This window comes from Amphiprion ocellaris, chromosome 6 (assembly GCF_022539595.1).
Source record: "Amphiprion ocellaris isolate individual 3 ecotype Okinawa chromosome 6, ASM2253959v1, whole genome shotgun sequence".
NCBI lineage: Eukaryota > Metazoa > Chordata > Actinopteri > Pomacentridae > Amphiprion > Amphiprion ocellaris.
In genome coordinates, this window is record NC_072771.1 from 16,490,003 (window position 1) to 16,502,785 (window position 12,783).

At 40.7% G+C, this 12,783-nt stretch overlaps 1 protein-coding gene across 2 annotated transcripts; it reads right to left on the reverse strand.

Annotated features, from left to right (window-relative positions):
- Positions 1-288: 288 nt before the first annotated feature.
- On the reverse strand, positions 289-9,976 carry klhl22 (kelch-like family member 22). Of its 2 annotated transcripts, none has more exons than XM_023278881.3 (7): positions 9,135-9,976; positions 6,514-6,679; positions 6,118-6,429; positions 5,568-5,977; positions 3,715-3,907; positions 3,321-3,554; positions 289-2,706 (listed from the first exon to the last, which is right to left on the reverse strand). In XM_023278881.3, exons 1-7 carry the CDS (start codon positions 9,353-9,355, stop codon positions 2,365-2,367), a joined length of 1,878 nt encoding a protein of 625 aa, XP_023134649.2. In that variant the 5' UTR covers positions 9,356-9,976; the 3' UTR covers positions 289-2,364. The 2 variants fall into 2 exon arrangements, with proteins under 2 accessions (XP_023134649.2, XP_023134648.2); XM_023278880.3 differs by having other exon boundaries at positions 6,106-6,429.
- Between the last annotated feature and the right edge of the window lie 2,807 nt (positions 9,977-12,783).

The window sequence follows — 12,783 nt, forward strand, 5'->3', positions numbered from 1 at the left end:
AAAAAAAACTTTTTAAAGCCATACTGAGATCATGAGTCTAAGCCTGAAGGCACACATGCCAGAAAGGGGAAAAAAGTTTATTTGTTATTATTCAATTAATAATTTGTTCAAGATTTATTTAAATTCTTATAGAAATAACAAATACTTATAGGTTATTCCAGAATTGCAGGACATTTTACGTCCCACACATCAAATTTCAAATAATCCATGTACAAAATATTAAAACATGACGTTGTTGTGTAAATGTACTTGTCCTGAGACTAAACCTAAAGAAAAACCAGGAGAAAAGAATGTTTAAAATTAGTTTTATTAAGTCTGGAATTCCCCTTAAAATGACATTTTTCTCTTGTCCCACCCCCTGATGACCAAATTAAATCACCAGAAATAACATCATCAAACGGTTTTCCAAGACAATGGGGGGAGCAAAGCTATGTCCTCTCTACTATTTTTTATATTTTCATAACATTGCCAGCCTTGATTGAATGTCTCACTGTACCTCATATTATCTGGATAAGACTAGTTCTTTTTACTGTTTTTCATCAGTCAGTTTGTCCTCTTGGTCAGCAGTAACAGCAAGATAAATATTTAGCTTCTACTCCTGAGAAAAGCTAACATTAGCATGGATTAGCAACCCTGTTATTGTGATTAGAGTAGGATTAGCAAACAACAAATAAAACATATTATAAAAATGGTACCATTGATGTGTAAGCTGAGCCAATCAATCCTTTGATAGTTTATTACCTATTATTGATGAATATGTAGCAGAAAAACGTAAAAGAGAAGGTTTATTTTTCAAAAATGCTGAAGCCCCAATGTCTTCCAATTCTGGAATGACCCTTAAAGTTAACAGTAATTTCTTGGTATATTCTCTCAATTCTCTGTGTAGTTGGTTCTACATTACATAGATCTTTCCTGAGAAACATTTAGGACATTATTGCCATGTCATGATCCAACCTGAAGTGTAAATGGAGCCTCCAACTTCATGTTGCCAGGACTGATGGAGAAATACCAAGTCCTTCAGTTTGTTAGCCGTAAGGCAGTTAAGTTTTAAATAATAAATACTCAGAATGTGTTCTCACTGTAAAATCCTGCTCCCCCTGGACTGATAAACTCCTACTTACATGCACACAGGACAACAATTATTTATTACTATGTTTTTTTAATTTCAAAACTTTTCTCATGAGTCAGATACTAATTTAATTTTGCATAATGTTTCCATTACATTGCTTTCCTTCAAGACATATCTGTCATCATATGAACAAGAGAAGTATACTTTAAATTAGACTCGGATGCATAGTGGTGAAAATGTCATTTAACCTATTTTTTATATTAAACAGCGTCAACAATGAGCTGAGGGAAATAAAACGAAGCGCAGAGCAAAGTAGAAATAATGAGACAGTAATCTCCATCTGGAGTAAGTTACACACTATGTAAGATCAATGAAAGGACACACACAATAAAACAACAACAACAGTTTGGTTTTCTTCACACAGATACCAAGACTTGATGGTCATACTTGATTTACAGACATGGCAACACAGTGTGAATAGAAGTCTACAACCTGTAGCACCAGAGCCTCAGCATTCAGGTATAAAATCACCAAATCGACAGCGTCTTGTCTTTTAAAGCCATTTATGACATCCGAGGCACAACACCCACGGCTCATCTCCATCTAAACACACACTGATAACATAAAAATACTGATCCACAAAACAAGGCACAATGCTTCAGTTTAACATTTTGATTTCATGATTATTCAGTTGTTGGGGTGTGATGATAACTTCACCTGGCGATAATCAGTAGCTGAGTTGGAGATGTGCTTCATTATTATATAGATTCTTATGAAGTCTTTTTTTTTCTTTAGAAACTGACAGTGTACTGACTGATGGTAAGAGCTGCCTGTGAAAGTCTGAACTCAGTATCAGAAGATCCAGTGTCAGAAAGTCCTAAAAGTATAAATCAAGGCTCCAGACCACCTTATTATTGCATAGGCAGTAGTCTTCAGTGCTTCACTTCTCTTGAAGACAGAAAGGTTCTCTCTACGATAAACAGCTACAGCGTCAGAACATAAGGAAGGGTCAGCAACACGCAGTAGCATTAGCATTTGGCGAGGTGGGCTGGGAGGTTGCAGGGCAGGCAGGGGATCCCAGACCGAGTGAGAGTTCCCAAGATCACATCTGAGAGGTTACAAAAAATGTGCAAAGGTTCTGAATGACACTTTGGTTCAGAGGCACTCAAAGTGGTCAACATGCAAAAAGGACACGGTGCTGCTCTAAGCAAAAGATATCCGCACTGTACTTAAAACTCCACATGCTGAAGAGGAAAAATGGACGACAGTCTCCAGCGCAGCTCAACACCGCTGCTTCAGTCGTCGCTAGAGTCCTCCGAGTTGTCTATGTCCACCTCTTCCCACGCAGCTTTGGTCCGCTGCTCCCAGTTCCTGGCCTGAGCGATCACAGAGGGAGGCATCAGCACCACGCAGGCTGCAAGGCCGGAGACACGCTCCTTAAACTCCATCTCATTCTCCCACTCGTCCGTGTCGGTGTGGTACACGTGGACGTATTTCATCCTGTTGCCTTTGTCGTGAGAGCGTCCTCCCAGGACGTAGATGCGACTGTCCAGCACCGCTATGCCGGGTTCTCCGTGTCCAGCGGGGAGGGGTGTGATTAGAGACCATGAGTTGGCTGCAGGGTTGAAGCACGCCACCTGAAAACAAAGGGAAGCTCTTTGAAAAAATCATTTTTACTTTCTAAAAGCTTTGTCCAAACAGTAGTGACTCCTGTCGAAAGACGCTGCTGTTGCCTGCAGACGTCAACCTAATTAGTTAAACTGTCCGATTTTTAGCTCACAGTGACCCTCATTAGACTGTAAAATAAAGCAGCACTGAATAGACTATGAAATACTTTCTCATTTAAATTTGTACGACAGAATAGTGAGGTCAGATCCAAAAAGTAGAGGACAAAAAATGGCCACATACGAAGGCAAAATACAAATGAAAACATGAAGGAAGAAAAAACATGTTTGGCAACTTTCTAAAGATGACATGCCTCTCAAACCTGCAGGTTTGAGAGGCATGTCAAGTTGCCAAATAACATCATTTATCAAATTAAAATTGTGTATCTTCATTCCATTTTTTAAAATTTTGCCAAATAAATAATAACAATAAACTTTCATTTGCATAGAGAAGCAGGACTCTGAGTAAATAAAAAACACCCAGAAACTGCTTGGAGTTTTAGATTCCATGAGACTGATGTTCACCAGCGCCCACACTGCCTCCATTGTGTGACGACAAACAGTGGTGATGACTTGTGACGCTGTACCTTCAGGACATCACGCCGATATCCACGCTCATCATTGCTTCCCCCAATAACATATACGTGTCCATTAACGGCGGCCATGCCATGCCATGCCCTCTCCACTGGGCCCTCCGCACACCCCGTCCACTGATTGGCTGCAGGGTCAAAACAGTAGGTCTCTCTGAGGTACGCCAACCCTCGGCGCCCGCACGTTATGTAAATTTTCCCATCCACCACTGCTCCCGCATGGGCGTACACCTGGAGAGAAAGTTAGACTTGGCGTTAAAAGAAATCCAAATACTGGCTGTAGAGTAGAAAAACCCCATTAGCAACACAGAGATAAGTAAACAGCACCATCATGTGGATGGTTCAAGTATTGCATGCATCTCTTTCATGCTTCACCTCCTAAATGTCATACCTCTCTCTTTAGAGGTGACACGAATTCCCACGAGTTGCTGTGTGGGTCGTAGCGCTCCACTGTGTCCAGCTCATCGCTGTAGTCTCGTCCTCCGATGGCGTAAATATGGCCGCCCGCCACACACACACAGTGGTCGGCGTGCTGCTGCTGCAGAGGCTGGATGGAGCACCAGCTGTTGTGACGAGGGTCGTATCTGGAAAGAAAAGACAAGTTTCACAACAGTGAATAAGGAAAGTTGCTCTAGAAATTCAATCAGCAGCAAACATGAGACTAATTGGATGCAACAGGAAATTACACCCTAAGTGTAAGAAGGAGCGTTTCTGCAGGTCCTTCATTCAGATTGCATAATGTCGCTTTATAAACTTCACTGGTGTACCTCTGCTACTGCTGCACTGTTTCCTCTTACATACACATTCCTACTACTTATGTGCAATAACTGTCACAACCTCATCCTCTTGTATAGAGTCTTAAAAATAATTCATCTTCTGTATATAATGTTATCTGCAATTTTGAACTGTGTGTTTCTAATTTATTCTTGTACTGCTTTCATATTTTTCTTTTTGGAGCTGCTGTAACAGTGAACTTTCCCCACTGTGGGATCGATAAAGTTTATCTTATCTTATCTTATAAATATCTACTAGAACAAACATGGTGAGTGAAGTGATTTCTGTATTTGGCCTCTTTCACTAGGAGGTCTTTTTCATGGCTGTTCTGGGCTTTTGATCAGATCACATGATCTTCAGCAGCACATGGAATTTGCCCAGCGGCTGGAGAATAGTAGATTTTAGAGGAAAATGTTTTTTTCCCCCGAGCACCTTCACATCTGCTGATGAAGATCAAGCATCCTCCACCCTGTGAATCACCTAAACTCACTTTACTTACAAAGTTTTAGTTCTTAGATCTTAAAAATAGAAATAAAAAAAAAAAATCATAGGAATATCTCAAATGAACAAGTTATTTTATCTTGGAGTACTGAATAATGATGTAGCAATAATGTCCTAAATGGTCTTTGAAATAATTCTGTAATTTAGCACCAGTTACATGGAAGACACAGACAAAGTTCTCAGTATTTACTTTGATGAGTGGTAGTAGTTTTAACTGGGGATGTTTGTGTGAGGAAAAAACTTTATACATAAAGTGAGTACAAGTAATTAATATCTGTTACATTCACGATAATCACTGTATCATCATCTAGAAATGATCATTTTGCACTACTGTGTTTATATATTCCTGTCTAGCTTGTAAATATCTGTATATATTGTGTTACATTAATTTTTATTACTACTATTTTTCCCCTCTTCTTCTTTCTATAGTTTTTTGTATTATTCTCTTTCTTTATTCCTAGAGTGACACCAACAGCCGAAACCAAATTCCTTGTATGTTGTGTACGTACTTGGCCATTAAAGCTGATTCCGATTCTGAATTGAGTGGAGGTTATCTGCGCCGTGTGAATCTCTCTGTGTTGCAGCATACCAAAGTTTTAAATATGGTGTCTGTGGCAGCATTCCTGCTATGCATTTTACGTCAACCAGCAATAACTGGTTTGCAGAAGAGGGGAGAAATGGTAGTGAGACAGACAACTAGAAATATGGCAGGAAAATTTAGAGCATTCAAAGCAAGCGACTGATGGTCTGGATAGAAGAGAAAATTGGCATTCGGATGAAAGTTTTCAGCCTAAAAAAGGAAGCAATCGATGGCAATGCATACTGTCATTAGAATGCATCAACACTGTTTGTATAACTACTCTCACTGCTAGAAGATGCTGACAAAAATTGACAGCAGCAACACTAAACTAATCACAATATGAATCAATTAAGAGCTTAAGTAGAACAACTACTCTGATGGGATCTGACCTCCAGCATCGGGTCTCTGCACGGAATCCACTGGTGTTCTTGTCCCCTCCAATGAGATAAACAAAGTTGTTGAGCACAGCGATGCCCTGGTTGGACATTCGGGCAGCGTAAGTGGCAGTGAGAGTCCTCCACTCCCCCCAGCTCGGGTGAAACACCTGAAACAGGTGCTCGCTGTCTGTGTTGGAGCTGGAGGAGAACATCCCCCCAAAGCCCAGGATACAGTGGAAGGTGGAGCGCGGTTGGGTGAGAGGACTCTGCAGGACGGGCTGCCAGACCTCCTGCTCGTGGTAACGCAGAGCAGCTGAAACCGAATCCTTCAGCGGACACTGGCTCAGTCTGCCGTGCAGTCTCTGCAAAACTTGTTTCTCAATCAGGCAAAAACGCACGGCATCAAGCATCTTGAGATTGTCCTTTGAGAGAGAAAGACAATAAAATAGCAATTCGGGCAGATGCAGCCTCAATAATGCACAATCAGCCTAACGCACAGTAAAACTAAGCAGGTTTTTTGTGGATATTTGAGTACAAAAAGGCCACACACCTTCGGACTGACCTGCAAGTAGACCTGGTCAGTTTCCACCTGTTCAGGGCTGTAGTGATAGTGAAGCGCCGCCTCGTACACTTCATTCTCACTGCTCACGTGAAGCTCATCACTGCTCAGTGCCTTGAAGATCTCATCCTGGGGGAGCCGCCGGTATGCATCTGTTCGAGACAGAGTCTGAATGTTCCTGAGGATGTAGGAGTGGAGTCTGGCGTTAAGCTCCTGCAGTCCATACACGTCAGCTAGATGGGCCACCTCTAAGATGTTGCTCTCATCCAGCCAGCAGAAAAGAAAGTCACAGCAGAAGCTAATGACGTTCTCAAGCTGGAAAACACACAAGGACGCAGGTTGGCTTAAATAAAGAAAAGAAGAATGAACAATTTAGGAAAAGAGCAACATATATCCTACCTGTACCAGTGTGGCAGCTATCAGGACTTCCTGAACACACTCCAGGTCTAACTCAATCTCTGACGTGTAGATGTAGTCAAGAATTTTTTTCATAGCCATGTAGGTAACTCCATGAATGGGAATTTCTTCTTGCTGTGTCTCCCGAAGGCCTCCAGCAAACATGCACCTAATGGAGAAGGGTGACGCATTAATACTTCATACCATGTAGCAAAAATAACCCCAGTTTGAACTCGGACGGCCACTTTTGTTGCACAGTATACATCTCTCTTTCTCTTTGGATTTTCTGCCATTTGCATCGACCAAATTTCCAAAGGTTTTACATTGAGCAGAAAAAAATCCCCTGAAAAGCACCATGTTGCTTCCAATGCTAAGATTTCAGCATCCATCACAAATCCTTCATATGCTTTCAACCAAATCCTCATTGTTTTCTTTCAGCAGTGTGTACAAAGCACATCCAGCTGCGTACAGTAACAGCTTAACTGTAAAGGGATATTGTAAAGTGCTGTATCTTCAGCCGTTTGTAGCATTGTGGTGGGATTACAGGGCAGCTTCCCAACCATGGAGCTTCAGAGTTTACTGACACCCCGCATACCACAGAAAATACTTCTGCACTCCTGCACATTAGGCAACAAACCAACATGTAGGAGACAGTGATGTACAGACTCTACTGTTCCTCTATGTCACACACACTGCCGACTGCATGTGGATCTGTGACCTACTGAATGCTGTCTATAAAAACTAAAAGGTTTATGAGAAGTGAAAAGAAAGAAATCACAAGGAAACGCAAACTACAACGCTAACCCAAAGGGGCTGCAACTGTCATTTAACAACTAGTTTAGCGGGCTAAACCGGCACTGAGTCATCCGTCAAAATGAGCACATTGTCCGCTAAAGTGCAGCTAGAGCAGCAGTCTGAACCGTCCAGCAAAGGTGTGTCAGAGAGCCAAACCCAACAACATGCAGTGCACTGGGATCATGTGTCTGACTGCCGTGGTTATGAACATTTATGCTGCGTTGTTGCAATGTTGCTGGTGTTACTGTGATCTGCAGTGTTTCCACTGTTGTTCACATTTCCATGTTTTTATACAAGTACTCATTACCTCCAATGAATGATTGCACTACAGGTGATGTGTGCTTGATCAGTCGCTAATATTACTGCAATTATTTTGACAGATATTTTTGCAATATTGCGATATTGGGTCCCAATATTTGTGTAAATGGTCATTTTTCTTTTAATTTCTTTGCCACTGAAACAAAAACAAAAATGACAGATTTTTCAGGCAATCTGTACAAAACAAGTATGCTCTCTTATGTCCAGAGAATGTAAAAGTATATTTGTGTATAAATATGTAGGCTGAGGCATCTATGGAGCACCATCATGCTTCATTTATATTGGCATGTTGCAATTTAGACATTTGCACATGCCCTTGTTGTGGTTTTCAATAATATTTCGATTAATTGCTGAGTCCTAATACAGAGTATTTCTGGCAAACTGACCACATGTTCTCTCTCTCTCTCTGTAGCAGCTGATCAAGTAACTTGCCTTATTTTTTTTTGGTCTTTTTGTGGCCATAAAAATGAGGATGTGACACCTGCTTCTTTCAAAAGAACATGGTGAAATTTTAAAGACTGATAAAACAGTCTGAGCGGTAGAAATCTGTCCTTTTGCACACCTTTACGACCTTAAACCACCTCTGCACCAAGTTAAAGTTAAAGGTCACAAAAGTGACCCGTGCAGGAGTTTAATTGACATCTACAGCACATAGTCACTGGGTTCAGGCTAAACTGAAAGAGAAGTTGTTTAAGTCCATATTAAACTTTACACCACAACTAAGGTACTGACCAAGCCCAACCTGTGCAAACTACTAGTGGTTTTATGAAATGGGGATAAGCAGAATGATAATAAATAGAATAAACTTGGTTTAAACTGGACCCAGCATTGGCTGTGTCTTGTGATACCTGTAATAACTGATTAGATCACACTTCTGTGTATGCAAATAGAGGCTGGATTAAAACGGAAGATGTCGTGTGGAATAACTTAACTGGTGATACATTTAGTAGCCTGGGGTGTCTGGCCTTTTGGTCATGGTCATCGATGCTATGTATATGAGTACTGAGTGCTGCTGCTTCTCTATTTGTTTTTAAGTCAAGATTTGAATGTAATCTTATACTTGAGTGGAAACGGGTGGAGGTTTACAAGAGGTACACTACTGTTCAAAAGTTTGGGGTCACTTAGAAATGTCCTTATTTTTGAAAGAAAAGCATTTTTTTTCAATGAAAACATTAATCAGAAATACAGTCTAGACATTGTTAATGTGGTAAATGACTATTCTAGCAGATTTTTAATGGAGTATCTCCATAGGGGTACAGAGGAACATTTCTAGCAACCATCACTCCTGTGTTCTAATGCTACATTGTGTTAGCTAATGGTGTTGAAAGGCTAATTGATGATTAGAAAACCTTTGTGCAATTATGTTAGAACATGAACAAAAGTGTGAGCTTTCATGGAAAACATGAAATTGCCTGGGTGACCCCAAACTTTTGAACGGTAGTGTATATACACAAAACTAAACTATAAGGAAAAGTGAAAGTAAAGCAACAAGGCCAGCTTCTGTGTTTTACCTGAAATAATCACAGGAGGCTGCCAGAAGTATACGGTGGGCTTGGATGGGTCGACCTTCCACCACCAGCACCACATCAAACAGGATGCCACTCTGTCTGAGAGACAGCAGGCCGTCCAGCAGGCTGCGGAAATGGGCTGAACTCTTGTAGGTCTGTCGGCTCGGTCGGCCTGACGATCCGGCGCGTCCTCCCACCGGACTCTGCGCTCCATCCTCAGCCATGGCAGGACACTAGTGCTCAGGCTTGATCACGTTTATCTGCCCAGCACTAACGTCATTCTAAGTTTTCCTCAGATACGTGTGAACTGATATTAAATTGACGAAGTTTAAGTCACGACGGCAGGTAGAAAAAAAATACACGAGAGGAAGAAGAGGTTGAGCAGTTAGCAGCTAAAGGGTGGTTACGCTCATCTGAAATGCCACCGTACAGTCAGTGTAAATTACAGATTTATAACAAGTTACACACACTCTAAACACCATAATTTAATCTGCGAAGCTGTTAGACAGACACGAAACTAAATAGCTACACACATACGACCTACCGTCGACCTCCTGCTAGCTGCCAAACCGAGGCTAAGCTTCAGCTAATGTGAAGTTAGTTTAAACGGAGAACATCAGCTAGCAGGCTATCAGCTGTTAGCCTGCTAGCTGATGTAACGCACTATCAAAACACGCAGCTAGACTCTTGAAAGATGAAACAACACCACTGCACGAAAAAGGGTTCGTGCTCGTCAAAAGGTATTGTTTCACAGTTGATGTTTGCTCACAGTGACACCAAATCCTTGATGAAAAGTCGAGTTAGCAGAGCCGCTGATTTTTTGACATCAAAACAGGTCTGTTTACTTTTTGGTGTGAGGCGGTGAGCTCAAACGCTATTGGTCGCTGTGTCTCATCATCCCGCCCCGTTTCTAAAATCGAGCCAATCAGAGACGTCGATCACATTGCAGGGAAATAATACAAGAACTTAAACTTGTCCTTTACCAGGACAATGCGATTATAGACTGCATGTGCAGAGCTGTTCTATATATTCTATTTTATCTCGTTTCGTTTCTAAGTGTTAACAATACAAAGCTAGTAATGAAACTAATGTTCAGATACTGTAACTTTGTCTGTCAAACACAAGGGGATGCTGTTTCCTGCTCTAATATCTGCAGGCATGCCATACAAATATACCAGCACCAGAGGCAGAAAGTAGCCTCCAACACATTAACTCTGGTTTTGAGGCTCTTTACCTACTGCTTGTCTTTTTCTATACATTTGCAACTCCACTGCACTTTATTGTAAATGATGCACGTTCTACTTTATCACATTTGCAATGGTTCCAGTTATTACACAGACTGATTAACCACACAGCAGTGGTGAATGTAAAACACCATCACAACACAATAAAACCAAAAATATTATGACAAAGTAAAAATGTTGATGGACTAAGCCTAAACAGATTTTTTAATCATTCATGCCAACTGTTTGTTATATTTGTCAGCTTCGCCCCTTTATTATTGCATCTCTGTCTGATCAAATGGTTTCCAGATTGATTTTTCACACTTTGATAACTGCATGAGCTGTCAAATAGATTCCCAAAGGCAGCAGGAAGTCATGATGCTTTTTTCCCCCCACAAATTTATTGTGGCTTCCAAGTTGCTTAGGCTTTAGAGTCTCATTCATCTTCTGTCGAGGTTTCAATTTGCATATATCATTTCCTGACATGCAGAGTAGAGATTTTTCCACCCGCAAAAACATGATTGGAATAATCCATCACTTGATCTATTTTCCAGTCCCATATACATTGTGGTGGAGAGCACAGTGAGAACTGAGAGAGGGCTGCGTTTTTGTCCCGTGTGCAGAAATGGCCTTTATGAATAGCAAATCAAAGTACTTTTTGTTGGCCTGTATGCTTCATCTGGGTGAAGAAATGTCCTACCACAGAGCCCGTGCATCTTCATGACACACCAGTCATGCACAATATTCATAGACTGCATACATATTGCCACTCCATCAAAATCTTTGACAACTAGACGCAAAACACTCAGTCAATCAATTTGTTGTTGGCAGATTTACATTTGTTTGCCCTATGTCAAAGTGAGTCGACTGTCTATAGGCTAAGCAGTGCTCTGATGTTACCTCTGGGTTTTGGAAATTGTCACTTTTTTAAAGAAAATAACATGCAGACAAACCAATAATTAAATGAATTGTTAGTTTTTAAAATTATTCAAAAATTGTCAGGAATACTGTGATGTTATGGAGCAGTGAGGGCAACACTTACAACCCAGAAAAATATGTAATCCATCAGACACTAAGGGTAACGCTTAATGCTATAATACCTTTTAAACGCCTTTTCATTTTAAGTCACTTGTGTAATGTCATTGTAATGCAATAAGTCTTTAAATTTCACAACATAATGTGTCAAACTCTTTAAGCACATTGCATGTCATTGCACATCACATACAAATGCATGTTTACTTAATCATTTTTATGTATTGCTTGAATGAGAAACAACATTTATATGAACTTTGTGTTCTTCTAGTGATGTCAGTCAGAGACTGAAATTGTGGTTTGTATTGGACCTTCCTCAAGGTCACAGATATCGTGATTTGGTCATTACTTAGAGTAGAGTCTTCTAGTACAATAGCAGTGAAGCAGCTTCTCTCATCAGGAGAAGGTTGTGCAGAAGGCACAACAAAGAAATGAGCACAAAGCAGGCAGCATTTACAGAATTGACTGTCAGTCTATGTAGCAAACAGACCTGGAAAAGGAATGTTGTCTACAGCAATTACCAAGACATGAAATAGCCTGGTCCATGACCTTCAGCTTTTACAAGCATCGGTGTTACATAAATCCTGTAACTGTTTAGAAGCTTAACCTTCATTCACATAATTATTAAAGGAGATAATTTTTACTTCGCCAAGGAATGTGGTGGAGTTATGTGACGATCACCTTAGTTTGTCTGTTTGTCTGTCTGTTAGCAACATTACTAAAAAACGGACTAATGGATTTGGATGAAATTTTTAGGGAAGGTCAGAAATGACACACCTGATTAGATTTTGGCAGTGATGCGGCTTACAGTCTGGATTCATGAATTTGTTAAATATTTCTGTATCATTGTGAGATAGCAGCACGCCGTCACTGTAACTATGACAATAAGTGAACATTATATCAGCTGCCTGCTGACGATCACATGATTGCGATCCTACTACGAATCCACCGCTGTGGACATATCAGAACTTATCCATAGGAAATGATACAAGGAACAATTGATTAAATTGTGGGGGTGTTTCTGAGTCCCATCAATTCCCGCTACATATTTAGGTCACGTGATTCGGTATCCGTACATCACGTACACATGCATAACACATGTCTGTGCTCAGTGCAAGGTCATTTTGTTTGTGGGTACATCTATATTGAATGGACACATTCTATGGTGCTGGTATTTCTGCCACAATTTTTTTCAAGAACTTAGCTGTCAGAAAGGATACAACAACTGAGCAGCCTTGGCGAGTACTGCACTCTTTGAGTGCTTTTCTTGTTTGTTACTGTTATAGACAGGTATGTGTGTTTGGAGCACAAAGGGCTCTAACAAGGAACAGTGCTGCACATTAGGCTGACAAAAAATGAATGTGCCAGCCATGCTCCACAGCATGGCTTCTGCATGT